Source organism: Pseudoliparis swirei, chromosome 12, assembly GCF_029220125.1.
Source record: "Pseudoliparis swirei isolate HS2019 ecotype Mariana Trench chromosome 12, NWPU_hadal_v1, whole genome shotgun sequence".
In the NCBI taxonomy this organism is placed as follows: domain Eukaryota; kingdom Metazoa; phylum Chordata; class Actinopteri; order Perciformes; family Liparidae; genus Pseudoliparis; species Pseudoliparis swirei.
Genome location: NC_079399.1, coordinates 15883607 through 15910433, shown reverse-complemented (window position 1 = coordinate 15910433; position 26827 = coordinate 15883607). Strand labels below are relative to the sequence as shown.

Here is a 26827-nt window from a genome sequence, read left to right as displayed (position 1 = left end):
TAATATACAAGTGGAATTGTAATACTGAAAAATGCAATTTACAGATATAACACATGAATAGATCAACTGATTAAAAGATATACACATACGATGAGATTAAGATATGTTTGATCCTGTCATGAACAGAGTGAGCTTCCTTTATTGCACACCGTGCAAACGATGAGTAAGGGAATCTATCGCTCTCTATAAAAAGGGATGTGCACCACCTAGGAATCATCGTGCTCTATTTGCCCCTTTTGATAACAGCTTTTTGACTTTTCGTCTGTGAAAAAGCGTGAGTATCTCATCTTTCTTTATTTAACTATTTGTAAAATCCATGATGCAGGCAGGCTAAACATTTGCTGTTTGGTTTCTTTCTTGTTTTTCAGGATGAAGTTCATCACTCTCTTTCTTGTGTTGTCGCTGGTCGTCCTCATGGCTGAACTCGGGGAGGGTTTTCTCGGCTTCCTTTTCAAGGGACTTGTTCACAGTAACCAATCTTAAAATATATATTTATTTTTGCCGCATTTTAATGTGACGTACCTGATGTTGCACTTGTGTAATTAATTATCAAATCAAGTTTGGCTGTTTTCGTTGAATATAAAAAAATACTTTCTCTGACACTCATGGAACAAAAAAACATACATATAATGCCTTATAATCGACTTTCAGCACTAATGATAGTGAAAAGTCATGTTTCATAGTACTTCATGGTCGCTGATCAAATTGTTTTGCAAACATGGCAAATTTGTTGCACATTTTGACATGACGTACCTGATGTTGCACTTGTGTAATTAATCATCAGATCAAGTTTGGCTCTTTTTGTTGAACAGACACAATTACTTTATGTAAACGGGAATAAAAAACATAGATAAAATATCGTATCTACTTTCAGCAGTCTAATCATGGCGATACAAACTCATACATTATTAACGATTTCTTGTTGCAAGCATGGCAGCGTATAATAATTCGCATAGTATTAATACATTTTTATAATCCATTAAAATCACTAAGTCAGTCACAATTGTTTGCTTTAAGTAAAGTCAGTGCTGTTCCTGTATAGATTTAATGATTTTTTTCTCACTTTGTTTAGAACAAAACAGCAGCCACTAGAAGCAACAAATAATCACAATACTGTATGTATTATAACAGTGATTAGAATTAATTAAAGTGAGTGACCAGCAATAATGTTGTATTATGGTACTTGACCCTATAAGTCATAATGTGTCTTATTTATTGTTATAAATCCATATTAATACTTTTGAGTGCTTATAACTTTAATTGTGGCATGTAGCAGATTCAAAAGCATTATAAGTATGTTAATAATATGTTAGAGAACTCTGATGTAATTTGTGGAGCTTTTATCAAAAGGTATCACCAAAGACACACTATGTGCAAGTGTACAGTTAATAGAAGTTTATAATGCAATATTTTGTCATTAATAACTTACTGAAAAGTCCTACGAAGAATAATGTTAATCATTTTATTTTCTCTTGTCTGTTTTATTTAGTGGGCAAGGAGATCCATAAGTAAGTAGTTGTATATTTTAACAATTGTCATTTTCTTGAGCTCAACTCTAACTGCTCTCTCCCCCATCAGCCTCATCCGCAGAAGACATGGGGCAATGACCGAGCTGCGAGAGCTGGAGCAACGGGCCTTTGACCGAGAGCGAGCTTTTGCTTGAGTCCATGATGGTCCATCTATAAGGAGCAACTCTGAAACTTTGCCTGAAAAGAAATGCTTCATCATTAAAAATATTGATCATTGATTGATCAATTCATCAACAATATGTTTACATTGTCCATTTTTATTAAAAAAGAATTTGAAAGAAATCCTCAAACTGCAATACGACAACAATATTTCTCTGTTGTATTATTTAAATGAAAAAACAGAATACATTTGAATGGAAATGATGTGAATTGTGTATCATGGCCCAAACAGTCATGATATCTCAACACAATGAGACATGCGTGTATATAGGTGACATATTAAAGACGAAGAAACACAAGAAAACAAGCTGATAGCATGTAATTTAGCGCATATCTAGGATAAGTAACTTTGTTCCATCGTTTCCTTGGGAAACTGAACAGAACTGGGCTCCAGCCCTCTACAGTGCCCGTTTCATTGTGTGTAATGCTGTAAGGGTTGTACGGGGCATATTTGGTGCCGATTCTTGTTTGATTAGATTACATTGGAAAACTTTATATTCCCCAGTGGGTAAACTCATATGGCACCATACATTCAAACAGACCACAATAGACACAGTCCACAGTGCACAGTAGCAGACAAGTCGCATGTGTACGGACTGTAAAGCCCTTTGAGGCAAAATTGTAATTGATGATATCAAGCTGGGCTGCACGGTGGTGTAGTGGCTAGCACTGTCGCCTCACAGCAAGAGGGCCGTGGGTTCAATTCCCGGTCGGGGCGGTCCTTCTGTGTGGAGTTTGCATGTTCTCCCCGTGGCAGCGTGGGCTTCCTCCCACAGTCCAAAGACATGCAGTCAGGTTAATTGATCTCTAAATTGCCCATAGGTGTGAATGTGAATGTGAGGGTGATTGGTTGTATGTCTCTATGTGTGCCCTGCGATGGACTGGCGGCCTGTCCAGGGTGTCCCCTGCCTTCGCCCGATGTCAGCTGGGATCGGCTCCAGCGCCCCCGTGACCCTAATGAGGATGAAGCAGTATTGATAATGGATGGATGGATATCAAGCTATACAAAATAAACTGAATTGAAAATACATTCATTGCAATGGTTTAATGTTGTACCACTATATAAACAACTTTGCACTGCATTTGTAAGACACTAGAACTTGAATTTGAGCTGGAGTATTTAATATATTGTAGGTAATGTACTGAGGAGGGCTCCATTAAGTCCTTTTTGCCAAATGGGACATTTTCGGTATAACATTCAATGAACAGTCAGGACGTTGTATTTATCTCTGAGATCATAATACGATGAGGCCGTCATCCATTTAACAACTTTCACATCTCAGTTGAAATCACTAACTCTACCAACCTTCCACCAATCTTACTCATCAGCATTAAACTTAACATTTGTGTTATTAGTTATGCTACTGTGTGCCATTGGTGACCTATGGTTGCATTTGGCTCCTCTATATTAAAATCAGATTCAGTTTGTATGAATAACTGAGTTTCTATTGGATTCTATCGAAAAGACAAATCTAATGAGGGAAATATATTTTTCCCTTGACTTGAACAAGGACTTTGTGTATCTGATCAAAGTAACACAATCAGCAAAGAACCAATGGTATAAACATTACAAATATATATATATATATATATATATACTTTATATATTAAGGTGTGTGGTGTGGACCCACACGCCCACTCACGCAGCAGTTTTCGGAAATAAAGCAAGGACTTTATTGTCCTGATTTAGCAAGGGGGAAAAAACAACAAAGAATAAAACAAAACAAAGAGTAGAATTGTTCCTTCGCCGGAGTCGGGAGGGCAACACGACGGAACTCAAATTTCCCGGACTCGAACGGAATGGATGTGGACTCGATGTTCCACCTCACAAGAACCAGACTGGTGACGCAACGACCTGACATGAGCCAGCCGATGCTTCTCCCTGAAATCACCTGGTGGTACTCATTGGGACGAGCATCAGCTGTGCCTAACGAGAGGGGCGTGGCAGTGGGCGGGAACCTGGGTGGAAGCTGGAGACTGACAACAACAAAAAACATTGAGCACATGGACCAGAATATCACAACAGACAGGAGGGGAAAATAGGGCATCGCACACTAGGATCAGGACAGGGATATATATATATATATATATATATATATATTAGGGCTGTGAAACGATTAAAAATGTTAATCGGGTTAATCACAGGTTTTTGTGGATTAATCATGATTAATCACATATTACCGATATTCTCGGTATATTTTGTGAGAACATAGAGATTTATGACAAAAGACGGATATATACATTTATACATTCTTCTATACAATGGTGCTGCAACTCAGCAGTTATTTAGCAGTTTTCTTCCATATGGAACATTAATACATCTTCATCCTAAACAGAATGTTTAACCCTCCTGTTACCTTTCGGGTCAATTTGACCCCATTCAATGTTTAATGTCAGTGTTCTTTGGGGTCAATTTGACCCCAGGCTGTTTTTCACTGTGTCAAACATATCAGAAATATCAACTTTTTTATTTATTTAAAGGGCTATTTAGATAGTCAACAAACAAACATAAAGTACCTCACACTTAAACTTGGGAAGCAATATTATTTCTAATAATTTTCTGGAGGTTTTAATTGCTGGGGTCAAATTGACCCCGAGGGTAAAATATGTTCGTGAATGTAAAGGTAACAGGAGGGTTAAACAGAGCATTTTTCTCTTGTTTGTCAACCATTAACTCCACCATGATACAATCTAAAGGTGGACAGATTGACAAGTGACTTTTTTTTTGCTCGGTCGATGCGGCGACGGAGCTCTGTGGCGCGAGACGGAGATCGATAAGTGTTAACGCAACGCGAAGAGACAGAGATGACATGCTGCTGTGGAGATACGATCAACAACAGACGTTTAGTTTAATAAAAGAACAAAGACGTGCTATAGAGAACATGTCAGGGGCGGGCCAATTTTTTTAATGTCATGTGATCTACCACACTACGCCGCGATCGACTGGCAGGTCGCGATCGACGTGTTGAGACCCTGATCTACAGGAAGTAAAAGTCGTAACAAGGTTTCCGTAGGTGAACCTGCGGAAGGATCATTACCGATGAACAGACCGTCTGCATGAGAGCGGACAGAGTTCAGATTGAAGTGGTGTATTGGAAGCTCATTTTGCAAGTGACTTTTTTTTCGTCCCGACGACCAACAACAGACGGATTGGAAGCTCATTCTGCGCATGCGTTAAATGCGTTAAAAAAAAAACTAGTTAAACCTGTAATTGGATTAACTGAGTTAACGCGTTATTTTTCACAGCACTAATATATATATATATATATATGCTTTCTGAGTAGGGCCCAGGGAACATCTGTTCACAGTGTTGTGGCTGCCGAGAGACCTAATCTGAGGCCAGTGCCTTGATCAAGGGCAAGGGCAGGAAAATGCCTGTCCAGAGGAAAGCAATATGAACATTGAGTAATAAAAGTCCCAGTTCACACTCCGGATGTTCTTGCTGTGAGACAGTAGTGCATAATACTCCCCACCAATCCTAATTGTTGTACAACGAATACACTTTCTTATTTACGGACACAAGAAATATTTTTTTCAACAGAAAGATATGTTATTATCTCTAAAACTGTGCATATGTATATTTCACACTGAGGTGTGATCTGAAAATAACTGAATGACATGTTGACTCGATAACACAGAACAAGGCTTTTGAAAAACAAACAAGGGAATTTCTCAAGAATGCACATTAAAGGAGAAGAGGCATTACTGCATCGTCAAATGGAGATGCCACCGGGACGTGAACAGACCAGAACAAACATTTAATTTCTTCCACTAAGAGCACAAACGCAGAATAAAATCAGTCTCTAGTAAAATGGTCAAATTTCGTCTTAAGAATATATAATTATTCTTTGCCGTTTCCCTTATTCCCATCGAAACACAGAGACATGGATTACCTACCACTCAAACTAGCAAACTTCCCTTTCTGAGAGTTATGATTTGATTCTGCCTAAAACTCACAATCACATTTCCAGCATGCTTGCAAACAATTACAACAGTTATGATACTGGGGCAACAACAAAAAAGGAGTTATTGCACAAGCACTAACACTTCTGCTGGTGTTTGGGGCCTCAAACGTTTGCTGAAAAAGAAGTCTCGGCTCTACCCTGACCTGAGGTCAGTGATGTTGTCCTTAAGGTGCCGTATTATGATTATCAGATGGAACTGGGGGATTTAAAGTCAAATGTTTAACCACTAATGATCCCATGAAAAGACAAGAGTAAGTATGTATATTCTAATAATGTAATATTTTTTTGAAGTGAACAGTGTAGTTGAAGCTACATTATGTCATCTGATATTAATTTGTCAACCAAAAGTGTCATTATCATAAAATAAAGGCTGAGGTTTACCAACACAGCTGAACTCTAAAACCAAAATAAATGTTAAAAAGATATAAATATTGCACAATTAAACAAGAGATTTTAGAGGAGAGTAACTGATGAAGACATTTGTGGACTGGTTTAGGTTTCTGGTTGAGATTAGAGCTCCTGATAATGGGACAAGAATTAGAAAACTGTAATTTAACTCCATATTAAGTGACCTGCACATCTGACCCACGTGGCTCAGAGATTTAAATCATCTATCGATCTCCCACTGCTCACTCGGTTGTGTTTGCCTTTTGACTCTAATTCCCAAACTGTGGAAAGGAAATAACTGGATTGTTCGCTCACCCTAAACTCAAGGTAGATTTTGGAAGAGTTTGAACTCTTCAGCATTCACACAAATTTAATTGCAGGATGAAGTCAAATATTTAGACGAGAGAAAGTAAAAATACACAATGTGGAGGCAAAGGCAAGGAAATTAAAAACTGACCCGACTATACCTTGAATAAAAACAGATCAGCACTTCAGTGGCACTTGAATGGCACTTATGGTATTTTTGTAGTTTGGCTTTCTTGAAGAAATGTTACTTTCTTTATTCTTGTAGTTCTGAGTTTGTACTCATGGTTGAATGCACTTATTGTAAGCCGCTAAATGACATTTAATGTAATTTATTGAACACACTGTATGCAATTAATGTGAAATGCAAAGATAGCAAAGTAGTAAACAAGTAAAGTTCAGGTTGTGTAGAGACAAAAGAGCTTCTCTACTCATAGGGGACACAAAGCGCTGCAGGCCTTGTAGCCTACAGACCGTTTTCCAGAGAGACCTTTTGACCATATTGGGCATAATTAATTAGATGACAACACAGTCATTGCCATGCACACAAATTAGAAAGAAAAAAAACAATGACGCCGAAATCGACTCTGCACAGTGCACAGCTACGACCCACGCACAGAGGCAGCAATTCCATGAGTACAAATATTGAACATGGAAAGTGTGTGAATGTTATCCTCGCCCTTCCAGTTTCTTGTAAACGTAGCACAGCAGTGTGACGTCTGGGAACGATCGACTCTTCTCACATAAAGGTGCTAAACACCTCATTGTGAGCTCTCTCAACATAGCGGTCACTGCGCTGTCGGTGCTAACAGCGCTCACAACAGGAAAACATATATGCTAGCGTTACCCTGGGGGTGAACTGTAAGGCGGGTGCTATAGTTAGGTGACAACGGAAAAAATTCACCCGCAAAGGGAACGTGACGTCATTCTCTGCTCAGGTCAACATAACACCACTATATCTTGATGTATATGTCTTTACTTTTAAAGAAGCCCCTAAAAGAAGTGACTGAACCACAAATTTGGATAAGACTATGAACTAAATGGACACTTTAATCTGCTATAAATTCACTTTGGTCACTGCCTTGTTTTTTCTGTATATTTAGTATTTTAGTATTAGTATTTAGTATTGTTATTATGTTTTGTGTTTTATTTTTATCTTTTGTTTGTATTAATGCTCTAATGTGCACCTACTGCTGTGATCCTGAAATGTTCCCTGTGGGTCTAATAAAGGATTATCTTATCTTATCTTATATGATTACATTGTTGGAAATTAAACTTGTCAGATTTATCGGATAATGGGTTGATGTCTGACACCAGATTACACTTTTGGATGTTCTCCCTCGATTCGGCCGTACGTTTTTCTGGCTTCATCAAAGGTCATTTATACTGTGGCTCCGACTGAGCCCTTACTCAAACTTCCCTTGTGCACTTTGTGGCATTGCGTGTCAAACTGTTTGTCAGCATCAATGTGTCGATGGCTGATAAATGTTCTTACTCTGTCACTGTGACTTTGACATCAGATAGGATTGGCACATTTCCCACTGTCTATCTAGCTTGTTCTGTTGCAGCATTTGTGTTAACCATTTCCCTTTACTGGTTTCACAAACAGGTTTCTTTAAAAAAATATTCCAAAAGAGCTGCATTTCCTACTTTTCTAATAGCATTGACACAACCAGCGCCTAGTGACAAAATGCTCCAATGGAATTTTGAATGGACAATGTTGATGCATTTGTATTGCAACTATCAGTGTTTCAATGGGATATATATATATATATATATATATATATATGTCCCTTTAATGATCAAATTCCATTGGTGACATTAAGTCATGAAGTCAACAGTCACTGACACTTTAAGCAGCACAAACGTGGTGCAACAATATGTGTGAAATTATTGATTATTTAATCAAATGGTGACTTTATTTTGTCATTAGCTGCAGTTTAATTTAAAAATCAAATTATGTGCAATATTGTGCTATATTCTGTCCATACTGACGTGGTTATACAAGGTCATCTGTTCAGGTTTGCACATTTTGCAAAATATTTTATGGTGGGACAATAAGTTAAATAAACAAAGATACCAACTATTAGATGTTTAAAACTGTCTGTCTGGACTTGAACCTTAACTTTCATCACCCTATCGGCACCCTTTGTTTCTTTTTTTGTTTGATTAAAATATATATATATATTCATTTACAAGTCCTCATTTTGGCAAAAATTGTTCTTCGAGTTTATTTTCGATGTCATACACATGGAAGTATTTTTATTCTGCAGAGATCACTTCTCACAGCATGAACAACGTTAATTGACATTGTCAACACCGAGCCATCTGTGCACAGCACCAGATGTTGTGAAGTACAATGAGAAACTTCATTTGTCTGAATACTGCACAAACAGTGAGGATCCCAACCGGGGACAGTTTTACAGGAAGAAACCGGTTTTAACAAGCACACAGACTAATATTGTCTGGAGGATGAATTAATGATTGTTCCCCAATGTACTGAATAAAGGTTATTGGTATGTACGGACTATGTATTGGACAATGTGCGCACTAAAACAATGGCAATAGTACAGTACACCAGTAGATTACATTCCAGGAAGGTTTGTTCAGTATAGTCTCGTTGCAGATAGTCAAACCACTTTGTCATCAATCAAAACGGAAGTTTAGCACCCACAAAACATGAAAAAAAATGCATAAAATACTGCTTATTGCCACATTAATAATGAGAAAGGGACGTCTGTCCCACCCTCTCAAAGTGATAGGTACAACTGTTGAGTATAAATATTCACATCAGCTGCAGATGTAACAACTGCCAACGTTGATAACTTTGACACCAGTCTTCTGACTTCATCAGGAAAGGTAACACGCTAATATTTCAACTTCATTTAACTTGACTAAATGCCACGTTAATAGGAAATGTGATGTGGATTCACACTAAGTAGGATATTTAAACTTTGTTCACCGCAAAGAAAACCTTTTTCCAAAATATGCCATGTTAAAGTAGAATATAGAATTGGTATTAAACTACTAAACACAAACAAAACCACAATGTACTCCACGTTCATATGAATACCGCATGAAAGTACAGAGTCGCGGTTTACTATCATGTGATAGAGTTGACACTGGATCCGTGTTTTTTTTTCCAGGATGAAGTGCGTTATGATCTTTCTGGTGTTGATGCTGGTCGTCCTCATGGCCGAGCCCGGGGAGTGTTTTTTTAAACACTCAAAATCTCTGTGGAAAGGAGCCAGGGCCGCATACAGTGTTGCCAAGGGCGGATGGAGAGGTATTATATTTGTGTATGCATATATGTTGTGTATATATATATATATATACATATATATTTTATTTTGTATTTTATATTTTACTTTGTATACTTTGCACAGTCATTGTATTATATTTGTTTGTGTGTGTGTATATATATATACATATATGTTTCATTTTATTTATATACATATATATACTTCATTTTGTATTTTATATTTTACTTGTATACATCTATATCTTTCATCCCTGTTTTTTATATTTTATATTTATATTTTATTCTCGTGTGTTTAGTTTATTGATGCTGCTACTGTGACGACAAATTTCCCCTTGGGGATTAATAAAGTATATATCTATCTATCTATCTATCTAAAGCATTCATTTTGATGCATTCTGTGTTGAATTCAGACTTATGATTTGGTAGGAATTAAGCATGAGTATCATATTCTCAATTGATTGCACTAACATAAAGAGCTTCACATAGGCCTGGGTTTTACAAAATCATTTATTTAGTCCCGACAGCTCCACTGGATTAGCTGCAAATCGCTAAACCTAAGTGAAAAGAGCATCATTAATATGATCATTTAAAAAATATATATTCATTTACTGACAATGATGAAAAGATATAACCTATTTTCATCTTTTTGTCCATTTAGCACACAGAAACATGCGGAGGGCCAGAGGGTAAGCGTTACTGACTGTTGAAAACATTGCAACCAATGCAGAAAGTGTGTGTAGTGTTTGGATTTAGAGGAAAAACTGAATTTATATTATCATTAATTCATTAATCATTTTACCTAAATGATCTACATAATGTTACATACAAGTGAAACATACCATCACTTTTTCATCAAATGAATGTCTTCAAAAACCTTTTTTGTCCAATTTATTCTAAATCAAATAATATCAGATTAGAGTAAATACTAAAGCAGGATTATTTCAAAAACTTTCCTGTTTGCTTGATTGTAAAAGTTATTTATATTGTAATATCTATATTTGTCTTCTCAAACTAGGTATAGAAGCAGAAGTCAGATGGACGACGATCAGGGTCAGCCATATTGGCGAGACTGAATCCGTCCACCTTGGAGTCGTGTTTCGAGGTCTAAATTTCTGCCCGGCAACGCAAGAAACAAACGGATGAGTGAACAACCGTGTAGTCTTGAGTTTGCATGAAGCACTTGAGATGTGAAGTGATTTTTGGCAACACTGCAATTGTCTTTGAAAAGAATTAAACATGCTTAATAATACATGCAAACTGTCCTGTTAAGTAAAGCTGTAATGCAAACAAAAATAATCTGCTTTGTGGTTTTCTTTAAGTGAATATGATAATGAAAAGCAATGTTTTTTATCCAGTCCTGGGTAAATGTTGAGAATACTGATCTACAGGTGTGATCAGTTCTTCTGGTGTTTTGGGGTTTCTTTCTGAGTACGCTTGAGTCTATGATGAAGAATCTTTTCGAATTATGTAATTCTGGCAGGAGGTATAGTTGATGTCTCTGTCAAAAAGAAAATTATGACATTGATCAAAAATATAAATGGCAGAAAGAAATAATTGCCAATGATTCATGTTAATCACAATCACGACATGATGGATAACAAATAATCACAAAGTCCACTCAGCAATGAATGTTCACAGATTAAGACTTCAACTAGTGATTATTTTTGATCTATCAGCTGATTATTGTATTTATTAATAGATTCATCATTTGGTTTCCAAAACATAAAGTGAGGAAAAACAATTCCAATGTACTGTTTTTTTTGTAAAGCCAATAATCCAACAGCCAAATGCTTTAAATTGAATATAGTGTAATAGGAGATGTACGCCTACAATATTTCGCGTTTGGCTTAAAAATGTATAACTATGAATTGTCAAAATAGTTTCTGATTAAATTTGTGTGAATCAACAATAGCTGGCGTACAGATGACACTGTGTACAACGGCTCTGGCCGGTTAGACCTTCAGTGAGGTGTAAATTGGATGGCGCTGTGCGAGCAGTCACATGAGGTCTCAAACACTCTATGTATCAATAGGAATCATAGCGGGGTAAACGGTTCCACCCAACAGAAGGGTGAGGGAGGTGTCAATCAAGCAGAGTTTGAGAAAAATGTGTAATCATGAACCTAACTTCAGGTGTCAACAGTAAAAGTAGTGAAAGGTGCTCCGAGCAATCTGCCAGAAAACACATTACAACTAAAGTTTGACTCATTCTTTTTGCTTCCAAAGAAATGTCAATTTTCTTTGAACTGCATTGTTGTAATGTAGCTACAATCACTAAATGAGCTTCTACTCAAGTAAATTGCGCAAACTCTGTGAAATTACAACTACACACAATAGTGACAAGTGTTTGAAGATAATACCAACACATTTGAATCTCTCATTTAATTTTGAAGACTTGTAATTGTGTAATCATTTAAACATATTTAATCTGTATTTGATACTGTTAGAATCATTGTACCGCCACGTTTCTTCAGTTTCTTTTCGAATGCATTTAAAAGAAGTCAAATGGGCCTTTTGAAACCGTTTTCACAGTCTTCTTCATTCTCACGTCTCAAAAACCCTGAATATGTCGAAGTGGAATGGGAAATTGAGATTAGAACAATATCCTGTCGTCTTTCTGGAAAACTTGACGTTGCAAAATACAACGACCTATGCAAGGTTACTAAATTTAAAAACGAAGGTACCTCAGAGCCACGAGGCTGAGAGGTTCACATCCCCTGCAGAGCTCACACTGCTCATTTTGCTCTTTCTGACACTTCATCTGTGGAAAGGTGAGAAATACAATTTATTCCTACTACTACTGTAATGTGTGCAAAGTCTTTTGAGTGTGTGATGAGCTCCGGCGCTGGTTACATATTTCACAACCCTTTAGTCCCGTTATATTGTTGGGTGAAGTAATGGAGAGAGAGGATTCTGGATGTGGCCAGCGTAATGTGTTTTTCAGAATGAAGTGTGCGAGAGGAGCACGGGGAGGATGGAAAGGTAAATCACGACTTCAACAAGTACAACTACTCACAAGTTGCTACCCACCGCGACTATTTCAACATTTTCTGGCTCTACACTGAATTAACAATTTCAAAATAGTTAAAGATATAAACACGATGCCGGAGGTTCGTCTTTTAACTACCTGGGTAATATTAATTTCATTAGCAAAAGAGTCATGCAATATATAATGAAAATTATTTATTATAATAAATAATGTGATTTTCACTAACAACAAAGTGTTTTTCCTTTTCAACCTTGCAGTATTATATGTGAATTAAAACATTGTGAATGACGGTATAATCTATAAACATTCATCTGAAATAATGTGTGAGCTTTGAATATTAGGGGAATCAATGGCCTCGTTACAGGAATCATGGAGAGATCCTTTATGCATCAGAAAAAAATTGTTTTAGAAAATGTGAAATGTGATTGTGAACTCAATAATGAAGAATCAAAATGCAATCCAAGAAGTCGAGCTCTGCTTGGTGTTACGACTTCAGGGAATATACAGGATGCACCAATAAGATACATAAGGTATTAACATATACTGACAGTATGATCTCTAGTACTGGACTACATGTAACATGTTATACATTGCTTTGTCAATGTCATAAGAAAGTGCAGTTATTCTGTAATGAGATTAGCCCTGTGGGGATGTGTATGGAGATTTTAATTTCAACATTGTTTCTCTAAAGTCCTTTTCACAAATGTCATTCATCAGATGAGACAAACCAGTGAAAATATTACTGAACCAAACTCTTATTTGTGATATTTTTGAAATGCACTATAAAGATTATTTAAGACATTCCGACTTTAATAAGGCTAACCTGTAGTAGAATATAACTTAGATTGATTTACACAAGTCCTATACTGAAGTACACATTAAAGGTACTATTTGAGTATTACATTTTATAATATGTTGCTTTTACTCCTTTTACTTCACTGCATTGGTGGGACAGCACCAATTACAGTTATTTAGTTATAACAGTTTTTCTGAGATCAGGAAACGTTGAACTTTTTAAGAATACGTGGGTCTTACAAGACAGCAATGACGGTCTGAGCAGCATCAATGACATAGTAGCAAATATAGTTCAATTTATCCTTTTTCTAAACCCTTACATTTATACAATCTTTGAGTAGAAATTAAAATATGAAAAAATAAAGATAAAAAGCATTAAAAGTCATCTCTGTGGTCAGTAGCCAGCGTGGCCGGCCACTCTCTCACACCTCATCAGCTCATTCAGTGCACCTGCTGGTCACACCCACCTCATCAGCTTATTCTGTACACCTGCTGGTCACGCCCACTTCATCAGCTTATTCTGTACACCTGTTGGTCACACCCACTTCATCAGCTTATTCTGTACACCTGTTGGTCACACCCACCACATCAGCTCAATCACTCTCACCTGCCCACTCGACTGCGCCTACTCTCTTTGGTATTTAAACCCCAGCTTCACTATCACTCACTGCCAGTTTTTTATCTGCATTTATGCTGGACTTTCCAACGTTTACCCCATGGCGGTTTTCCCGTGGCCGACCCTGCCCGTTTGGACTTCTCCGCCATGCCTCTCTCCGATCACGAGCATAGCACTCAGCTTCCCGCCTTCCCTCTCCCCTGACAAATTGGCGTTCCACCGAGTGGGAGTGAGTCTCTCCATGTCAGCAGAACCGAGACTGTTTGCCTGTTGAGATCTCTGCCTGGAATAAAGCTTTGCTCAACGATTCTGTGTGTCCGTCGTACTGCTTCTGGCTCCTTACCACACCCGGTGCAAGAGCATACACAGCTTCCTATCAGTATGAAATAGCTTACCAACGATGTAATGTTAATTAAATAGGCTATTGCAACCTACTGCAAGGGTGCAGTCAGACAACCAAATCCATAAACTCTTACGTCAATGATGATGACGTCCCAAACAATGATTGAATATAACTATAAGTGGTTAGCGGTAACATTGTCTGATAATATTGCTTTCATAATATTTTAAAATCTTTGCAAAATGCTGAAAAAGTCCAATTTAACCAAAAAGTAGCCCAATTGTGCAGAAACTAGCACAATCTGGCAACCCTGTCAGTAGCAAACATGTTAAAATGCCAAATTCTAAATAAACTAGAATGGGCACTCGGTAGAGCGCATACCTTCGCATATCACAAGATTGGGCATTGAATTATGAACATGTTGGCATTAGTTGCATGCCAATTGGATACAAATTGACCGTGCTATGGTAAATAGAAGATTTTGACCTTTCCATGACCTTGACCTTTGACCCGATTGATCCCAAAATCTAATCAAATGGTCCCCGGATAATAACCAATCATCCCACCAAATTTCATGCGATTCGGTTTAATACTTTTTGTGTTATGCGAGTAACACGCATACAAATAAATAAATACACGGCGATCAAAACATAACCTTCCGCATTTTCGATGTGAAGGTAATTATTCTAAAGCTATTGGAGGAAAGTCTACTTACAGTTACAGTATGATATTTCCCAACAGATGAAAAGCACGATGCCGTGATGTTGTCACACTTCAGATATCTTGTCGCCATCTTACGGAACTTAACATTTCAAAACCCAATGACTCATACAACGGCGCTAAATATATGTAAATACTGTGTCACACACTTGTCATGAATCCATCCCTGCCTTTATAAAACACACAAGACTTCACATAGATTCACAGTAGATCTCAACTTGCTCTCTTTACTGGTCTCTTTGGGTCAAACGCTCAATCAGGTAATCAGGTTCCTACTTTATTTAAAGTCTTTGGGACATGTGATGAGCTTCGCACTTGACAAACCATGTAACTTGTACCCCAGGTCGTCTGTTGTATGAAATAAAGTCTGAGTGACTCCTGATGTGTTTTTGAGTTCCAGGATGAAGTGTGCCATGATCTTTCTGGTGCTGACGCTGGTCGTCCTCATGGCTGAACCCGGGGACTGTCTCTTTAAACATCTGAAAGCCATGATGCGTGGTGCCAAACGAGGATGGAAAGGTACATTTACACTGTATCTAGTGAGAGTAACTTGGCGTTAAGCTTATCAGAATAAAAACAAGCAAGATTTGTAATCATAAATAAATATTGTAAAACAAAATATACTGCATTCGATCCTAAAATGCAGTTGTTGGTAATTTGCAGGTCAAATATGTAAGTAAGCAAACAAATAAAACCCAGTTTGAACCTTGACATCGACTGACCTGCTGATGATCAAATTAATTATTTGTGTGATTACACATTGTAAATACTGCAAATGAAATCAGATCAAGGGACCAATAAGATTGTTACTGTGAAGTAGAATTTCGCATTTTACCACAATACCAAGTATTTTGCATTTTACCACCATACCATTCTTCGATTCAGAAGATATAATTGCTAAAAAAGGAAATTGTGAATTAATTTATATTCATGGGAGAGAAGTGTTTCTTTTGACTTAATGTTTTTTCTTCTAGCCCTAAAGTGCTGTCTCTGCTATTTCAGTGTAACTATCAGCGTTTTAATTAGAAAAACCTAAATATACAATTCTATTAATCACCAGAATAAACACAAGCACATACATTTACGTTTCTAAGATTACCTCTGATGGTATGTTCATGAGTAAAGACTTTCATAAAAAACTGTCTCGCTAATGTTACCTTAAACAGTATTAGTGATGACTTTCAAGGGATTATTTAAAATTATTATTAGATTATGTTTATAATATAGTAACTTCATGTCTTTGTGTTTAGATTACAGAAACAACCGTTACATCAAGCATGTGGATCCAGGGTAAGGACGTCTGATTGCTGTTACACAAACAACTAGAAATCTGAGCAAAATAACATTATACCGAAAAAACATTGTATACAAACTATATCTTTTTGTGAAATGTCCTCTCACCATGAACAGAATGCGGGAGCAACAAGACGGCAACGACGAAGAGACTCCGCCATACAGGCGCTGAATTTAAAACCACCGTTCATCCTGATGAATGAAAATAAAAAGTGAATTTAAGCAGCATCTGAGTCTCCAGAATGTTTGTGTTTGTTTAACACCACAGAAGACATCACTTGTTTTATGTACATTTTATTTAATAATGACTGCTGCGAAAGTGAAATTCAAATGCCAGACATGCTTTATTTATTTTGCCAAAATGTAACTGAATCAAGCAACACTAATAACTCTACATCACTCCATGAAATCTATACATTACATATATTATATATATTCTTAAGAGCAATCAAGCAGGTGGCTCTTTATACTGAAGCTTCTTTATGCCATGTGTTTTATCTGAGGACACAAAACAAGTGAAAGGGGAACATTAGCAGATTGTTTTCTCGCTGCTTTAAAAGAAATGGATATGATAAAAGTGAGCAGTAAATAATGTATGAGTATATGTTTGGCTCGATGGTTGTAATATTCAATATTTGAGGATATTCATCTCCTCAAAATGAAACCGACATACTCTGGGAGAAGACCCCTTTCCTCTCCACCCACGAGCTGCTTTTGAATCTCCATTCAAGAGTACCGTTGGAAACCACGTAAAAAAGATGTCCCTTTAAGTCCAGAACTTGCCCTACAATCTTCACATTTTTATATTTTCCTTCAGTATTAAAGGAACTCAACGATAGCTGTATATGTACATCCATGGGTACATCACAAACAGGAAGTGCCGATAGCTAATCAGACGTACTCTTAATGGGGCCAATGTGCCAAAGCAGCCGTCTGCGTAAAGCTTACGATGGCGTCTTGTGGCCGCAAAGCCATGAAACCCAAACAATGAGTGAAAGAAATTAATATGAATTTATAATGTGATGTTATTGACGGTTAATCTGTTGCATGCGTGTGACACCACCTGCCTCTTCCCTCCACTAACCCTGCAGCCTCGGAGAGAGAGGAGTCCAGGCAGGCGGAGGTGTCAAAGATCAAAGATAGCGATGATTGATCTCTCTCACATTCGCCTGAAAACAACCTAAAGGGCATCATCCCCCCCCCCCCCGCCCCTCCCTCCTCCTCCCCCGCATCCTCCTCCCCCATATAATAAAACAAACACAAACCAACCGATCGAGCAAAGTTTGTTTTGGGCAGATGCGGCTTTGCTTAAAACATATTGATTGGAAATGAGATGTGGTCAGAGGACGGATGAGGTTAGAAAGGTGTGTGTGTGTGTGTGTGTGTGTGTGTGTGTGTGTGTGTGTGTGTGTGTGTGTGTGTGTGTGTGTGTGTGTGTGTGTGTGTGTGTGTGTGTGTGTGTGTGTGTGTGTGTGTGTGTGTGTGTGTGTGTGTGTGTGTGTGTGTGTGTGTGTGGGTCAATCGTGTCACTGGCAGTGGTTGTTTACCTAGAGGCGATTGCTGGACTCACACAGAAGCCCTGCTCAGACAGAGATGATAAATAATAGAGGAGCTACAACAGAGGGCAGACACACACACACACACACACTCACACACACACACACACAGATCAGCATCAAGGTTAAAGATGGGCATTGGGTGAAATGGGAGAGGTCTTTTTGGACGCGTCACTCGAACGTGAGGGGGGAGGGAGTGGGGCGGGGGGGGCGGTCATGTAGTTGCCGTGGATCTTGACGTCTGCGTATCAAATGCACGAGAGGTCTGCGTGTCTCCATGACAGTTCTGTCAATATGGCTTCAGCCACGCCGGAGGGTCATGTGACTCCTCCCTCACTTCCTCACGTTACAGACGTTCGTGTAAGCTGTTGCAGATCAGGTGTAACGGTAACAATAATGTGGTTTTGGAAAACCCTCGGCAAACAGACGCTGGTCGATGTTTGAGTAATTTCAAGAGGGGGGAAATTATGATGGCTATTTTTCTTAACTGCTTGACAATAATCCAGATATTAATAAATATGGAACAAAATGCAGTATGGGCAGCCAGTTATTCAAAATAATTTTTTTAAGTCCTGCATGTAAAATAGTACAATCAAATTACTTTTATTTCAAAGCTTGTTTGATGAGAATCATACTGGTGAAAAAGAGTACAGTAAAATAATGTGTGTGTGTGTGTGTGTGTGTCTTATTTATTTATTACAATCGTATCTCACAAATAAATAGTCAGTAATATATCAGTTCAAAAAAGACTATAATATCGTATTATATTTCATGTTAAGCACAAGTACGAAAAACATCTTACCGATGGCTTGACCCAAAAAAAATCCTGCACGCTGTTAATAATAATAATAATAATTCAAAATTATATATCTCTTTTCGAAATACAAAACACGCTTAAGACTCGATTAGGACATATAATCGACATAAATTATATTAAGGGAAGGTCTGAGGACTGATGCATCCTAAATACAGGACAGGTGATCAAGAGTGTGCAGGGTTCAGGATCACGGTGCATTGCTCCAGTACAGGTGTTTGTTTGTTTGTGTGCGTGTGTTTGTTTGTGTGTGTGTGTGTGTGTGTGTGTGTGTGTTGTGCACTGATCATTGTGGTGGATGTCACCAATCTCCCAATTAGTGGCCGAATGTGGATGAAATCCCCCAGAACAATTACCTCCCTCTCACTCTCTCCCTCCCAGTGTGTGTATGTGTGTGTGTGTGTGTGTGTGTGTGTGTGATTGTCTCTGTTATTCTTCTCAACACAGACCGTGTGACAGGTAGACAGCTGACACACAGGCTTAAAACAGACTGATATCCACAGTGGATATCTATAAACACATCAAATGGATCTTATTGTGGCCCATCAAATGTTCTGTGTCGCTGCCTCGAGGACCGGAATAAAGAACACTGCTTATTCCATTTTTGACATCCCGACTTCTTTTTGGATGAAATAGTTGTTTGCGGCTGACGGATTTGCGTTCTTTCATTGGAAACGGGGAAATCTGTCGGATGAGAACGTATCGACGGTGGGAAGTTACTGAGCAGCAACATGTCTCCTCATTGAGAGTCTTAATCTGTGATTGAAGTGTGGCAACATCAAATGGGAAAGCTAGTAGACAAAAACTATCTATTGTTACATAAAGAAATAAATGACACAGCTTCAAGCTGAGTTGAAATGACTTCAATGTGTATCATAGAGCAACCACCAGGGAGAAAAGTATGTTCCAAGACAACTAAACTTCTCATTCACGCTTTGAGGGAAACCTATTTTTGTCCTGGATTGCGGTTATACGATTATTATTAACGTAAATAATGAATAAATAATGGTTTGGTTTAAAAAGAGGATGTTTGTTACGTTGCTAAGCAACCAACGTAAATTAAAATAGAGAGCCGGCAGAGGGCTGTGTCATACTTTATGTGGCGGGTCTAAAAAGGCATTTTAACACATCAACTGCTGCACTCCTCTTGCACTGGTTGCCCTGGAGGACACTTTGACCTTGAACCTAAAAAGTACACTAACGGATCCCCGTATATGAATTGGCGTGAAAACTTACTGCTGGTGAAACTCCTATATTTTATCTCTTTAAGTGAATAAACGTGAATTAAAACTCTTAACAGTCGCCACCTTGTCACCCCCGTAAGAGCGTTAGCCTCATACGGGTCCATTACAACTATTACACTTTAAATAATGTGCTGTCCATCATCCGATAGTACGTACGTCAAGTTGCATTTTTTATTTAATAAAAAGTCTGATTTTAACTATAAAGAGGAAGTAGATAAAACGTCTATCAATAAAACTTTCTACAGTTTTAGACACCGTTGGTTGTGCAGGTAAAACAGATTTCTACAGCATGCATTGTATAAATATGTGTTCCTTAAAACGAGACACTAAAAAGAAATAAAACAGGAGTGGGAAACGTAAAATGTACAAATGATTGAACAACAAAACTATTTTCCCCTGTTTTAAATTCACCTAAAAAAAAGCAATTTTACGAAAAAGCGAGCAATGTGGAAAGGCGGTCTTGATGCAGGGGTAATGTTATGCAAGTAGCAGGCAGTGGCGGCGTAGGGGGCTGGCGAGATGAAATCTTAAAATGTAAAGAAAAAAAAAAAAAATAGAAAATATAAAAACAATATATCCTGTCAAAACATTATATACCAAATCATTTAAATAGCACAAATGTGTTGTTGATGCTAAATGTGGAGATCGTCAGCCTGTGTCAAACAACTTTAAGTTAAATATATATAATAATATAACCACCATCCATCCTCACTGAAAGCCGCCCCATTTCGCCACCGGCTAACGTGTGTGTGAAACATTTCCGCGAGCAAACATTCCGCTGTCTTCTCAGCAGCGACTTCACGCGGAATCTTGGAAAATGCAAAATCTGCAAATGAAAATTACATCGTGCCTTTTCACCGTGACTGGACTTCGGCTCAAACGACTCGCACGCCAGAGACCGGCCAGCAGCTCAGAGAGCAGACGAGCGAGCTACGCGGGAGGCTGCTAAGTAGCTGGAGCTTGGAGCTAGTGAGTAATGCGCTGTTTAGTTTCCCTGTCTGTTGTCCAAAGTCCTGGGGACTGAACTCCCTGACTAACTGGGGTGAGGGATCTAAAGAGATGCAGACAAGTGTAGCACGAAACTTGCGCAGTCTTCTAGCTAAAGGCATGGAGCTAATCACAGCTAAGCCTGAAGCTAACCCTGTTTACAGTCAGAAAAAAGAGACGAACTGGCATAAAAACAACGAAGAAGAGTTCTGAAAACAGACACATTCCTCAAGAATAATGGTGGGTCATTTTCTGTGCACTCTGTCATGTAATTGTGTTGTGTATTTGTGTTTTCATTTTGTTATTTTTTATGTTATATATTTTTTTTTGTTTATTGCATTATTTTGATTTTGTTTTTATTTTATTATTTTTGCTATTTTTTTTTTTTCATCTTTTTTAAATCTGTTTTCCTGGAAATTGTTTTCTTTCTCTCCCTGAGTCTCTCCCTGCCCTGAGTCTCCCCCTCCCTGCTGTGGGTTTTTATATTGCTGAGGTGAGCGTGGTGAAGCTATATTCTGAATAAAAGTCTTGGCTATTCTTGAATACAAGTAACCGCTATATTATACTGGAAAGCGAAATGCAATCGTGGTCATCAGCTGTCATGTAACATATACGTGAGTGGCGGTCTCATTGAATTTCACTTTGGCGCTCGCTTTTTTTAGCTACATCCGGTCGCCTGTTTATATATTTTTCGACCGTAAAATTCCTTTATTTTTGTGTTGTGTTTTAAGTGGAAGGGGGAAGGAGAGACAGAAACAGAATGATGTGTGTTGTGTGTTCTTCTGCAGGTATGTGTTCCTTTTGTTCAAAGTTAGAATTTTCGCTGTTGTGTCTGAAAAATGATGACTAGCTCATGTAGTTATTTATTTTGTCCCTCTGTTTTCCCTTGTATGTTACATGTCATGGTTTTGATGAGAATTGTTATTATTTAGATTTAATGTGGTCCTGTCTTCCATGGACAATGGTTTTTTATTGCTGAGGGAAGTGGAAGTGCAGAGACAGATCAGAAGGCAAATGTGTGTGTTCTGTTGTCTTCTGCAGAATAAATAAGTGCTGGGAAAATCCACCATCTGAGCCGACTTCTTCCATGCCCGTTCCACATCAGTTACATCTGCTCTGAACCTCTTTCATGTGAGGGTGAAAGTCTTTTATTTTGCAAACCTCTGAAACCCAACCCAATGTTTCTTAAAGCTGCTCTGAACCTCTCATGCCCAAAGTTACAGTTTGTAGATAGTTGTTGTTGGACAGTGTTGAGCACGCTGTGTTCTTGAAATAAAGCTTTGTTTTTTCAATATTCTACTCAAAACCTCTTTTCTTCTCATTGTTGAGTGCTATTTAAACCGCGTCACCCAACTGCGCCCCCCAATTTCACCAGCCGCCACTGAGTAGCAGCTGTAATATGCAAAAGAAGAGACGTATGAAGACACGCGGGGCGGATGGACGCACGCTTGCAACGGTCAAGCTGACGGGCGGCTCCCCACCGGGAACCAGCATCTCTGCTGCCCTTCTCTAAAGCGGGCCTGTGTGCATGATGACGTGCTCTAGGACAGACGCACACTGAGCAGACAGACGGAACAAGACTTCTTTTCTTCTGTCAATCCACCAAATCCATACAGAGAGAGAAAGAGATGTCTGCTCTGAACAGAGTCGAAGTCGAACCGAGAACAGCTGCGATCCCACTGATCTGATTACAAACCTCCTTACGCGCAGCAGACCCAGAATGACACATTATTATTTTTAATCCAAAACTCATAAAGTGAGAGACGGTCACGAATAGGGGTTCAGACCTGCGGCTTCAGAGCGATGAAGCGAGCGCCATCAGTCCCACTCAGTGCGATGCCCTGTGATTGCTTACATAATGAAGGGATGTTGCATTCAAACGCCGTGCTTTCAGAATGTTTGAAGAGTCACGAGAAAACCAGATTAACTAATTGAGAGGAAATTAGCTCCAAACTAACTTCTTTTTTTTCCTGCTCCATTTTCAGATTTCCAGTTGTCTCTCAGACTGGAGGAAAGAAAACATCCAACATACACATTTAGGGATTTATTTTACCACTCGGTCTCATGGCATCTGTAGATTTCTCCAAATGTCAGCAATGGATGATGCTTTATTTGCTTATTTAAAACATAAAACAATTGTCTTTATCACCTGACGTTTCATGGTAATATCAATTAATTCATTTTTCACCATTATTTCTTTTTCTTAGTCTTATTTTGGAATTTTGCAGGGTATTTTCTAACTATTTTCTAAAATGTTTTTCTTCAAACTGAGTCAGAAATCAGACTTTTCAATTTTCTGAAAGTTTTAACATATGTTTCATCATATTTCATAGACTAAATACTAAATTGTTTTCCTTAAACCAAAGAGCAAACAAGAGCTGTAAAGTTAAGTCTGTAAAAACCTTTGACTCGAATGTTAACTCAATTAAACAATAATGTTGAACCTGGCTTCATCCAATATTCAGATGTTTCTTAAGTGAATGTATGACAATTAGCCCATATTTGTTGTAATACCTCATTTGCACGTCTAAACATAACATTTCCGAGAACTTGCAAAAAGACGAACTGGGGAGGTTGTACCACCTGATGTACCACCTTCACTAAGGGTGACCTCCTCGCCGTCGGGGGGGGAGCCCAACGGGGTGGAGAGCAATCCAGAGGTGTATCCAGTGTGTGCTGTGACACGCGCTAGGGCCCAATTCATGACTGAAAAGCCTGTGAGTACCGAGACCGAAGGGGTGGAGTTCCCTGTACCTGATTTTCCTTTGTCTGTTTCCCGCAGTGAGCTGGAGAAGGAACAGAAGGATGATCCCACCTTGCAGGGGCTCTTTGAGCAGGTGCTCCCTGCTGACCAGATGGAGAGCACTGCTCAGGGGTATTTCATTCAGGAGGGTCTGTTGGTGAGAAACGGGTTGCCGCAGGGGAACCAGTTCACTGAGGAGGCTCTGTATCAGATAGTGATGCCTCTGAAGCGTAGAGAGATGGTGTTGCAGACTGCTCATGGTGGGATTGCGGGACACCTAGGGGTAAGGAAGACTTGGGGCAGGGTGTTGAAGTATTTCTACTGGCCATGCATGAAGAAGACCATTGCGGCCTACATCAAAACCTGTCATACATGCCAAATGGCTGGTAAGCCAAACCAGACTATCCAGCCTGCCCCCCTCTATCCAATCCCTGCAGTCAGTGAGCCTTTTCAACATCTGATAATAGATTGTGTTGGACCACTTCCCCGCTCCAAATCTGGCAGTAATTATTTGTTGACAGTAATGTGTCAGTCTGTACGATACCCTGCTGTGTATCCACTGAGGAACATCACAACCAAGGCTGTAGTGAAAGCGTTGTCGCAGTTCATGTCCGTTTTCGGTATTCCAAAAGTGATACAGAGTGATAGGGGTACCAACTTCACGTCCAACATGTTTGCAGAGATCATGAAGCAACTCAAGGTGAAACGTGTGATGTCTAGCGCTTACCATCCAGAAAGCCAGGGAGCCCTAGAGCGTTTTCATTCTACTCTGAAGTCCTTGTTGCGAGCCTACTGCACTGAGCTAGACAGAGACTGGGAGGAGGGGTTGCCATGGTTAATGTTAGCAGCTAGAGAGGTGATCCAGGAAAGTACTGGTTTCAGTCCAAATGATTTAGTGTTTGCACACACCGTCCGGGGCCCCCTGGCCGTGTTGCAGGATGACTGGAAGGCCCAGGCGCCCCCAGTCAACCTGTTGGATTATGTAAATGGTTTTAGACGTAGGTTGTATGAAGCAGGAAAGATGGCTAAAGAGAAGTTGGAGACTTCTCAAAAGAAGATGAAACGTCTGTTTGACCGTCGAGCTGAACGCAGAGAGTTTAGCCCGGGAGACCCGGTCCTTGCGCTAATGCCGGTCGTGGGGTCTCCCTTTCAGGCAAAGTTTAGTGGACCCTACTCGGTAGTTCATAAAGCTTCTGACCTGAATTATGTGATTGCTACTCCTGACCGAAGAAGGTCCACCCAGTTGTGTCACATCAACCTGTTAAAACCATACTATGTCCGTTCTCCTGTTCTAGCTGCCGAATCAGAGGTGAGGCCAGTCGCGGTGGCTGCTGGAGTGGGGGGGTTCGGTTCCTCCTCCAGCCCTGGTGGTAGCAGGGGTCGAGGAGGAGCTGACCTCACCAGACGATGGTATGCTTAGAGTTGGGCTTCACCCTGCTTGTTGGTAAAGAAACCAGACAACACCTTCAGACCAGGTACAGGTTACAGGAAAGTGAACGCAGTAACCCAAACCAGCGTCTGATGAGATGGTGTTTGTTCCTCCAACCCTATCAGTTAGATGTCCGCCATAAGCATTTAGTATAGGAACTGTATGATTATGTTTATCTTCCACTGGGATGCTGGGAGGTTAGGTTCAGAGTAGTTTGTTGTTGTGGGGTGGGATAGATTAGGAGATCGTGGAGTGTGAGCCTCAGTGACCTACGGTCCCTGTCTTAAGGGAGGGGGTGTGACGCCACTCCCCTTTAAGAGGCGGGGCCGGACCATCAATTAAGCCCATGGGGCACACCTGCCAGTGGTGTGTCCCAGGGTCTATAAGATGGTGGCTGCCCATTGTGCGGGAGGCTTGGGTTTTGCCCTCTCCTCCGTTGGCCAGCCCAACACTTGGTTTGGTTTGTTCATGTTTACACCCTTCAACACTCATGTTGCCCATACATTACATACAACACCTTGCACTCACGCTGACCTTCCCATCCCACCCTCGATGTTGCCGGTTTGGCTGGCTTTAGGCTTTCTATTTATTATTCTTAATAAACTGGAGTACTGTTTACCGTTTATTGGCATCTGTGTCCCCTTTTTGTTTACATCCCTGAGCCGGGTTGTGACAAACCTGCTAACCTGCCAGTGGTGTGTCCCAGGGTCTAATTGATGGTCCGGCCCCGCCTCTTAAATGGGAGTGGCGTCACAATGATGCTTCCGGTTTAAACGGTTAGGGATCACATGGAAAAATAATTTTACATCAAGGAATGATCATTTTGGAAAAAACATCTTACAACTAATGTCGGCTATTTAAATTTGTATTTGTACCTTACTCCCATGATGCTTTGCCCCGTCTTCTTTACACCTGGCATCCTGAGGCCGGCATATTGAAATCATAGTGAAACAATTGATGTTATTTTCAGATGCAAAAATGAATGTGCTGTCCACTCCTCCTGCACCACAGCAAAGGGCAGCAGAGAGGTTCATCTGTGACACAGGGCTGGCCAAAAGAAAGCATTTCATAACTTTGTATTTAAGGAATACAAATAAAAATGAAATGAATGAATACAAATCTGTCACAATAACATTCCCACTTGTGATGACCAATTCGACCCGGACAGACGTAATCCCGATAATCTGTTTCCACTGCAGTTCGAATGCTTCCCCTATTCACCTGCAGTTTCTCCCTCTTACACTAGAGTGGAGGATGTAAATGGCAAGTTAAAATGAACTAGGATGACCTTTTGGGTACATCGAGTTGACTGCGGATCAAATATACAAGTGCAAAGAGATTGATGGACTGAAACCCGGGAGAAAATGGATTTGGCCGTAAAAAAAGACATCGCGGGGCTCTGACTCTCTGCATGCTTGACCTTTGCCGACCGCTTCGTGGAAACGGGCAGGTGGCTTTGCTGTAATGGCGACTTGTCCAAGTGTGTCCCAAAAAATGGGCTTTATTTAACGATTTCAAGATAGGCTAAGTACTCTGATCTTTTACCGAAAAGAATAAGCTCACTGCAGTGATGTGCACGTGTTCTCCAGCACCCTGTGACGTCACAGTGACGTTGGGTGTGGTCAGAGGGGAAACGGGTGTGACTCTTCCAGCCAGAGAGGGCGGCCACATGCTGTTTCCCAGCCTGGTATTCAGGT

The 26827-nt window shown here is 39.5% G+C and overlaps 2 protein-coding genes across 2 annotated transcripts in view; one reads left to right on the top strand and one right to left on the bottom strand.

Moving 5' to 3' along the window:
* Positions 1 to 26827, bottom strand: part of LOC130202948 (exostosin-1) — a 213912-nt gene that overhangs the window by 84158 nt on the left and 102927 nt on the right. The window lies entirely within an intron of this gene.
* LOC130202949 (pteroicidin-alpha-like) lies at positions 226 to 1768 on the top strand. Its single transcript, XM_056428845.1, has 4 exons — positions 226 to 274; positions 369 to 469; positions 1490 to 1508; positions 1579 to 1768. The coding sequence occupies exons 2-4, from the start codon at positions 370 to 372 to the stop codon at positions 1661 to 1663; spliced, it is 204 nt and encodes a 67-aa protein (XP_056284820.1). The 5' UTR covers positions 226 to 274; position 369; the 3' UTR covers positions 1664 to 1768.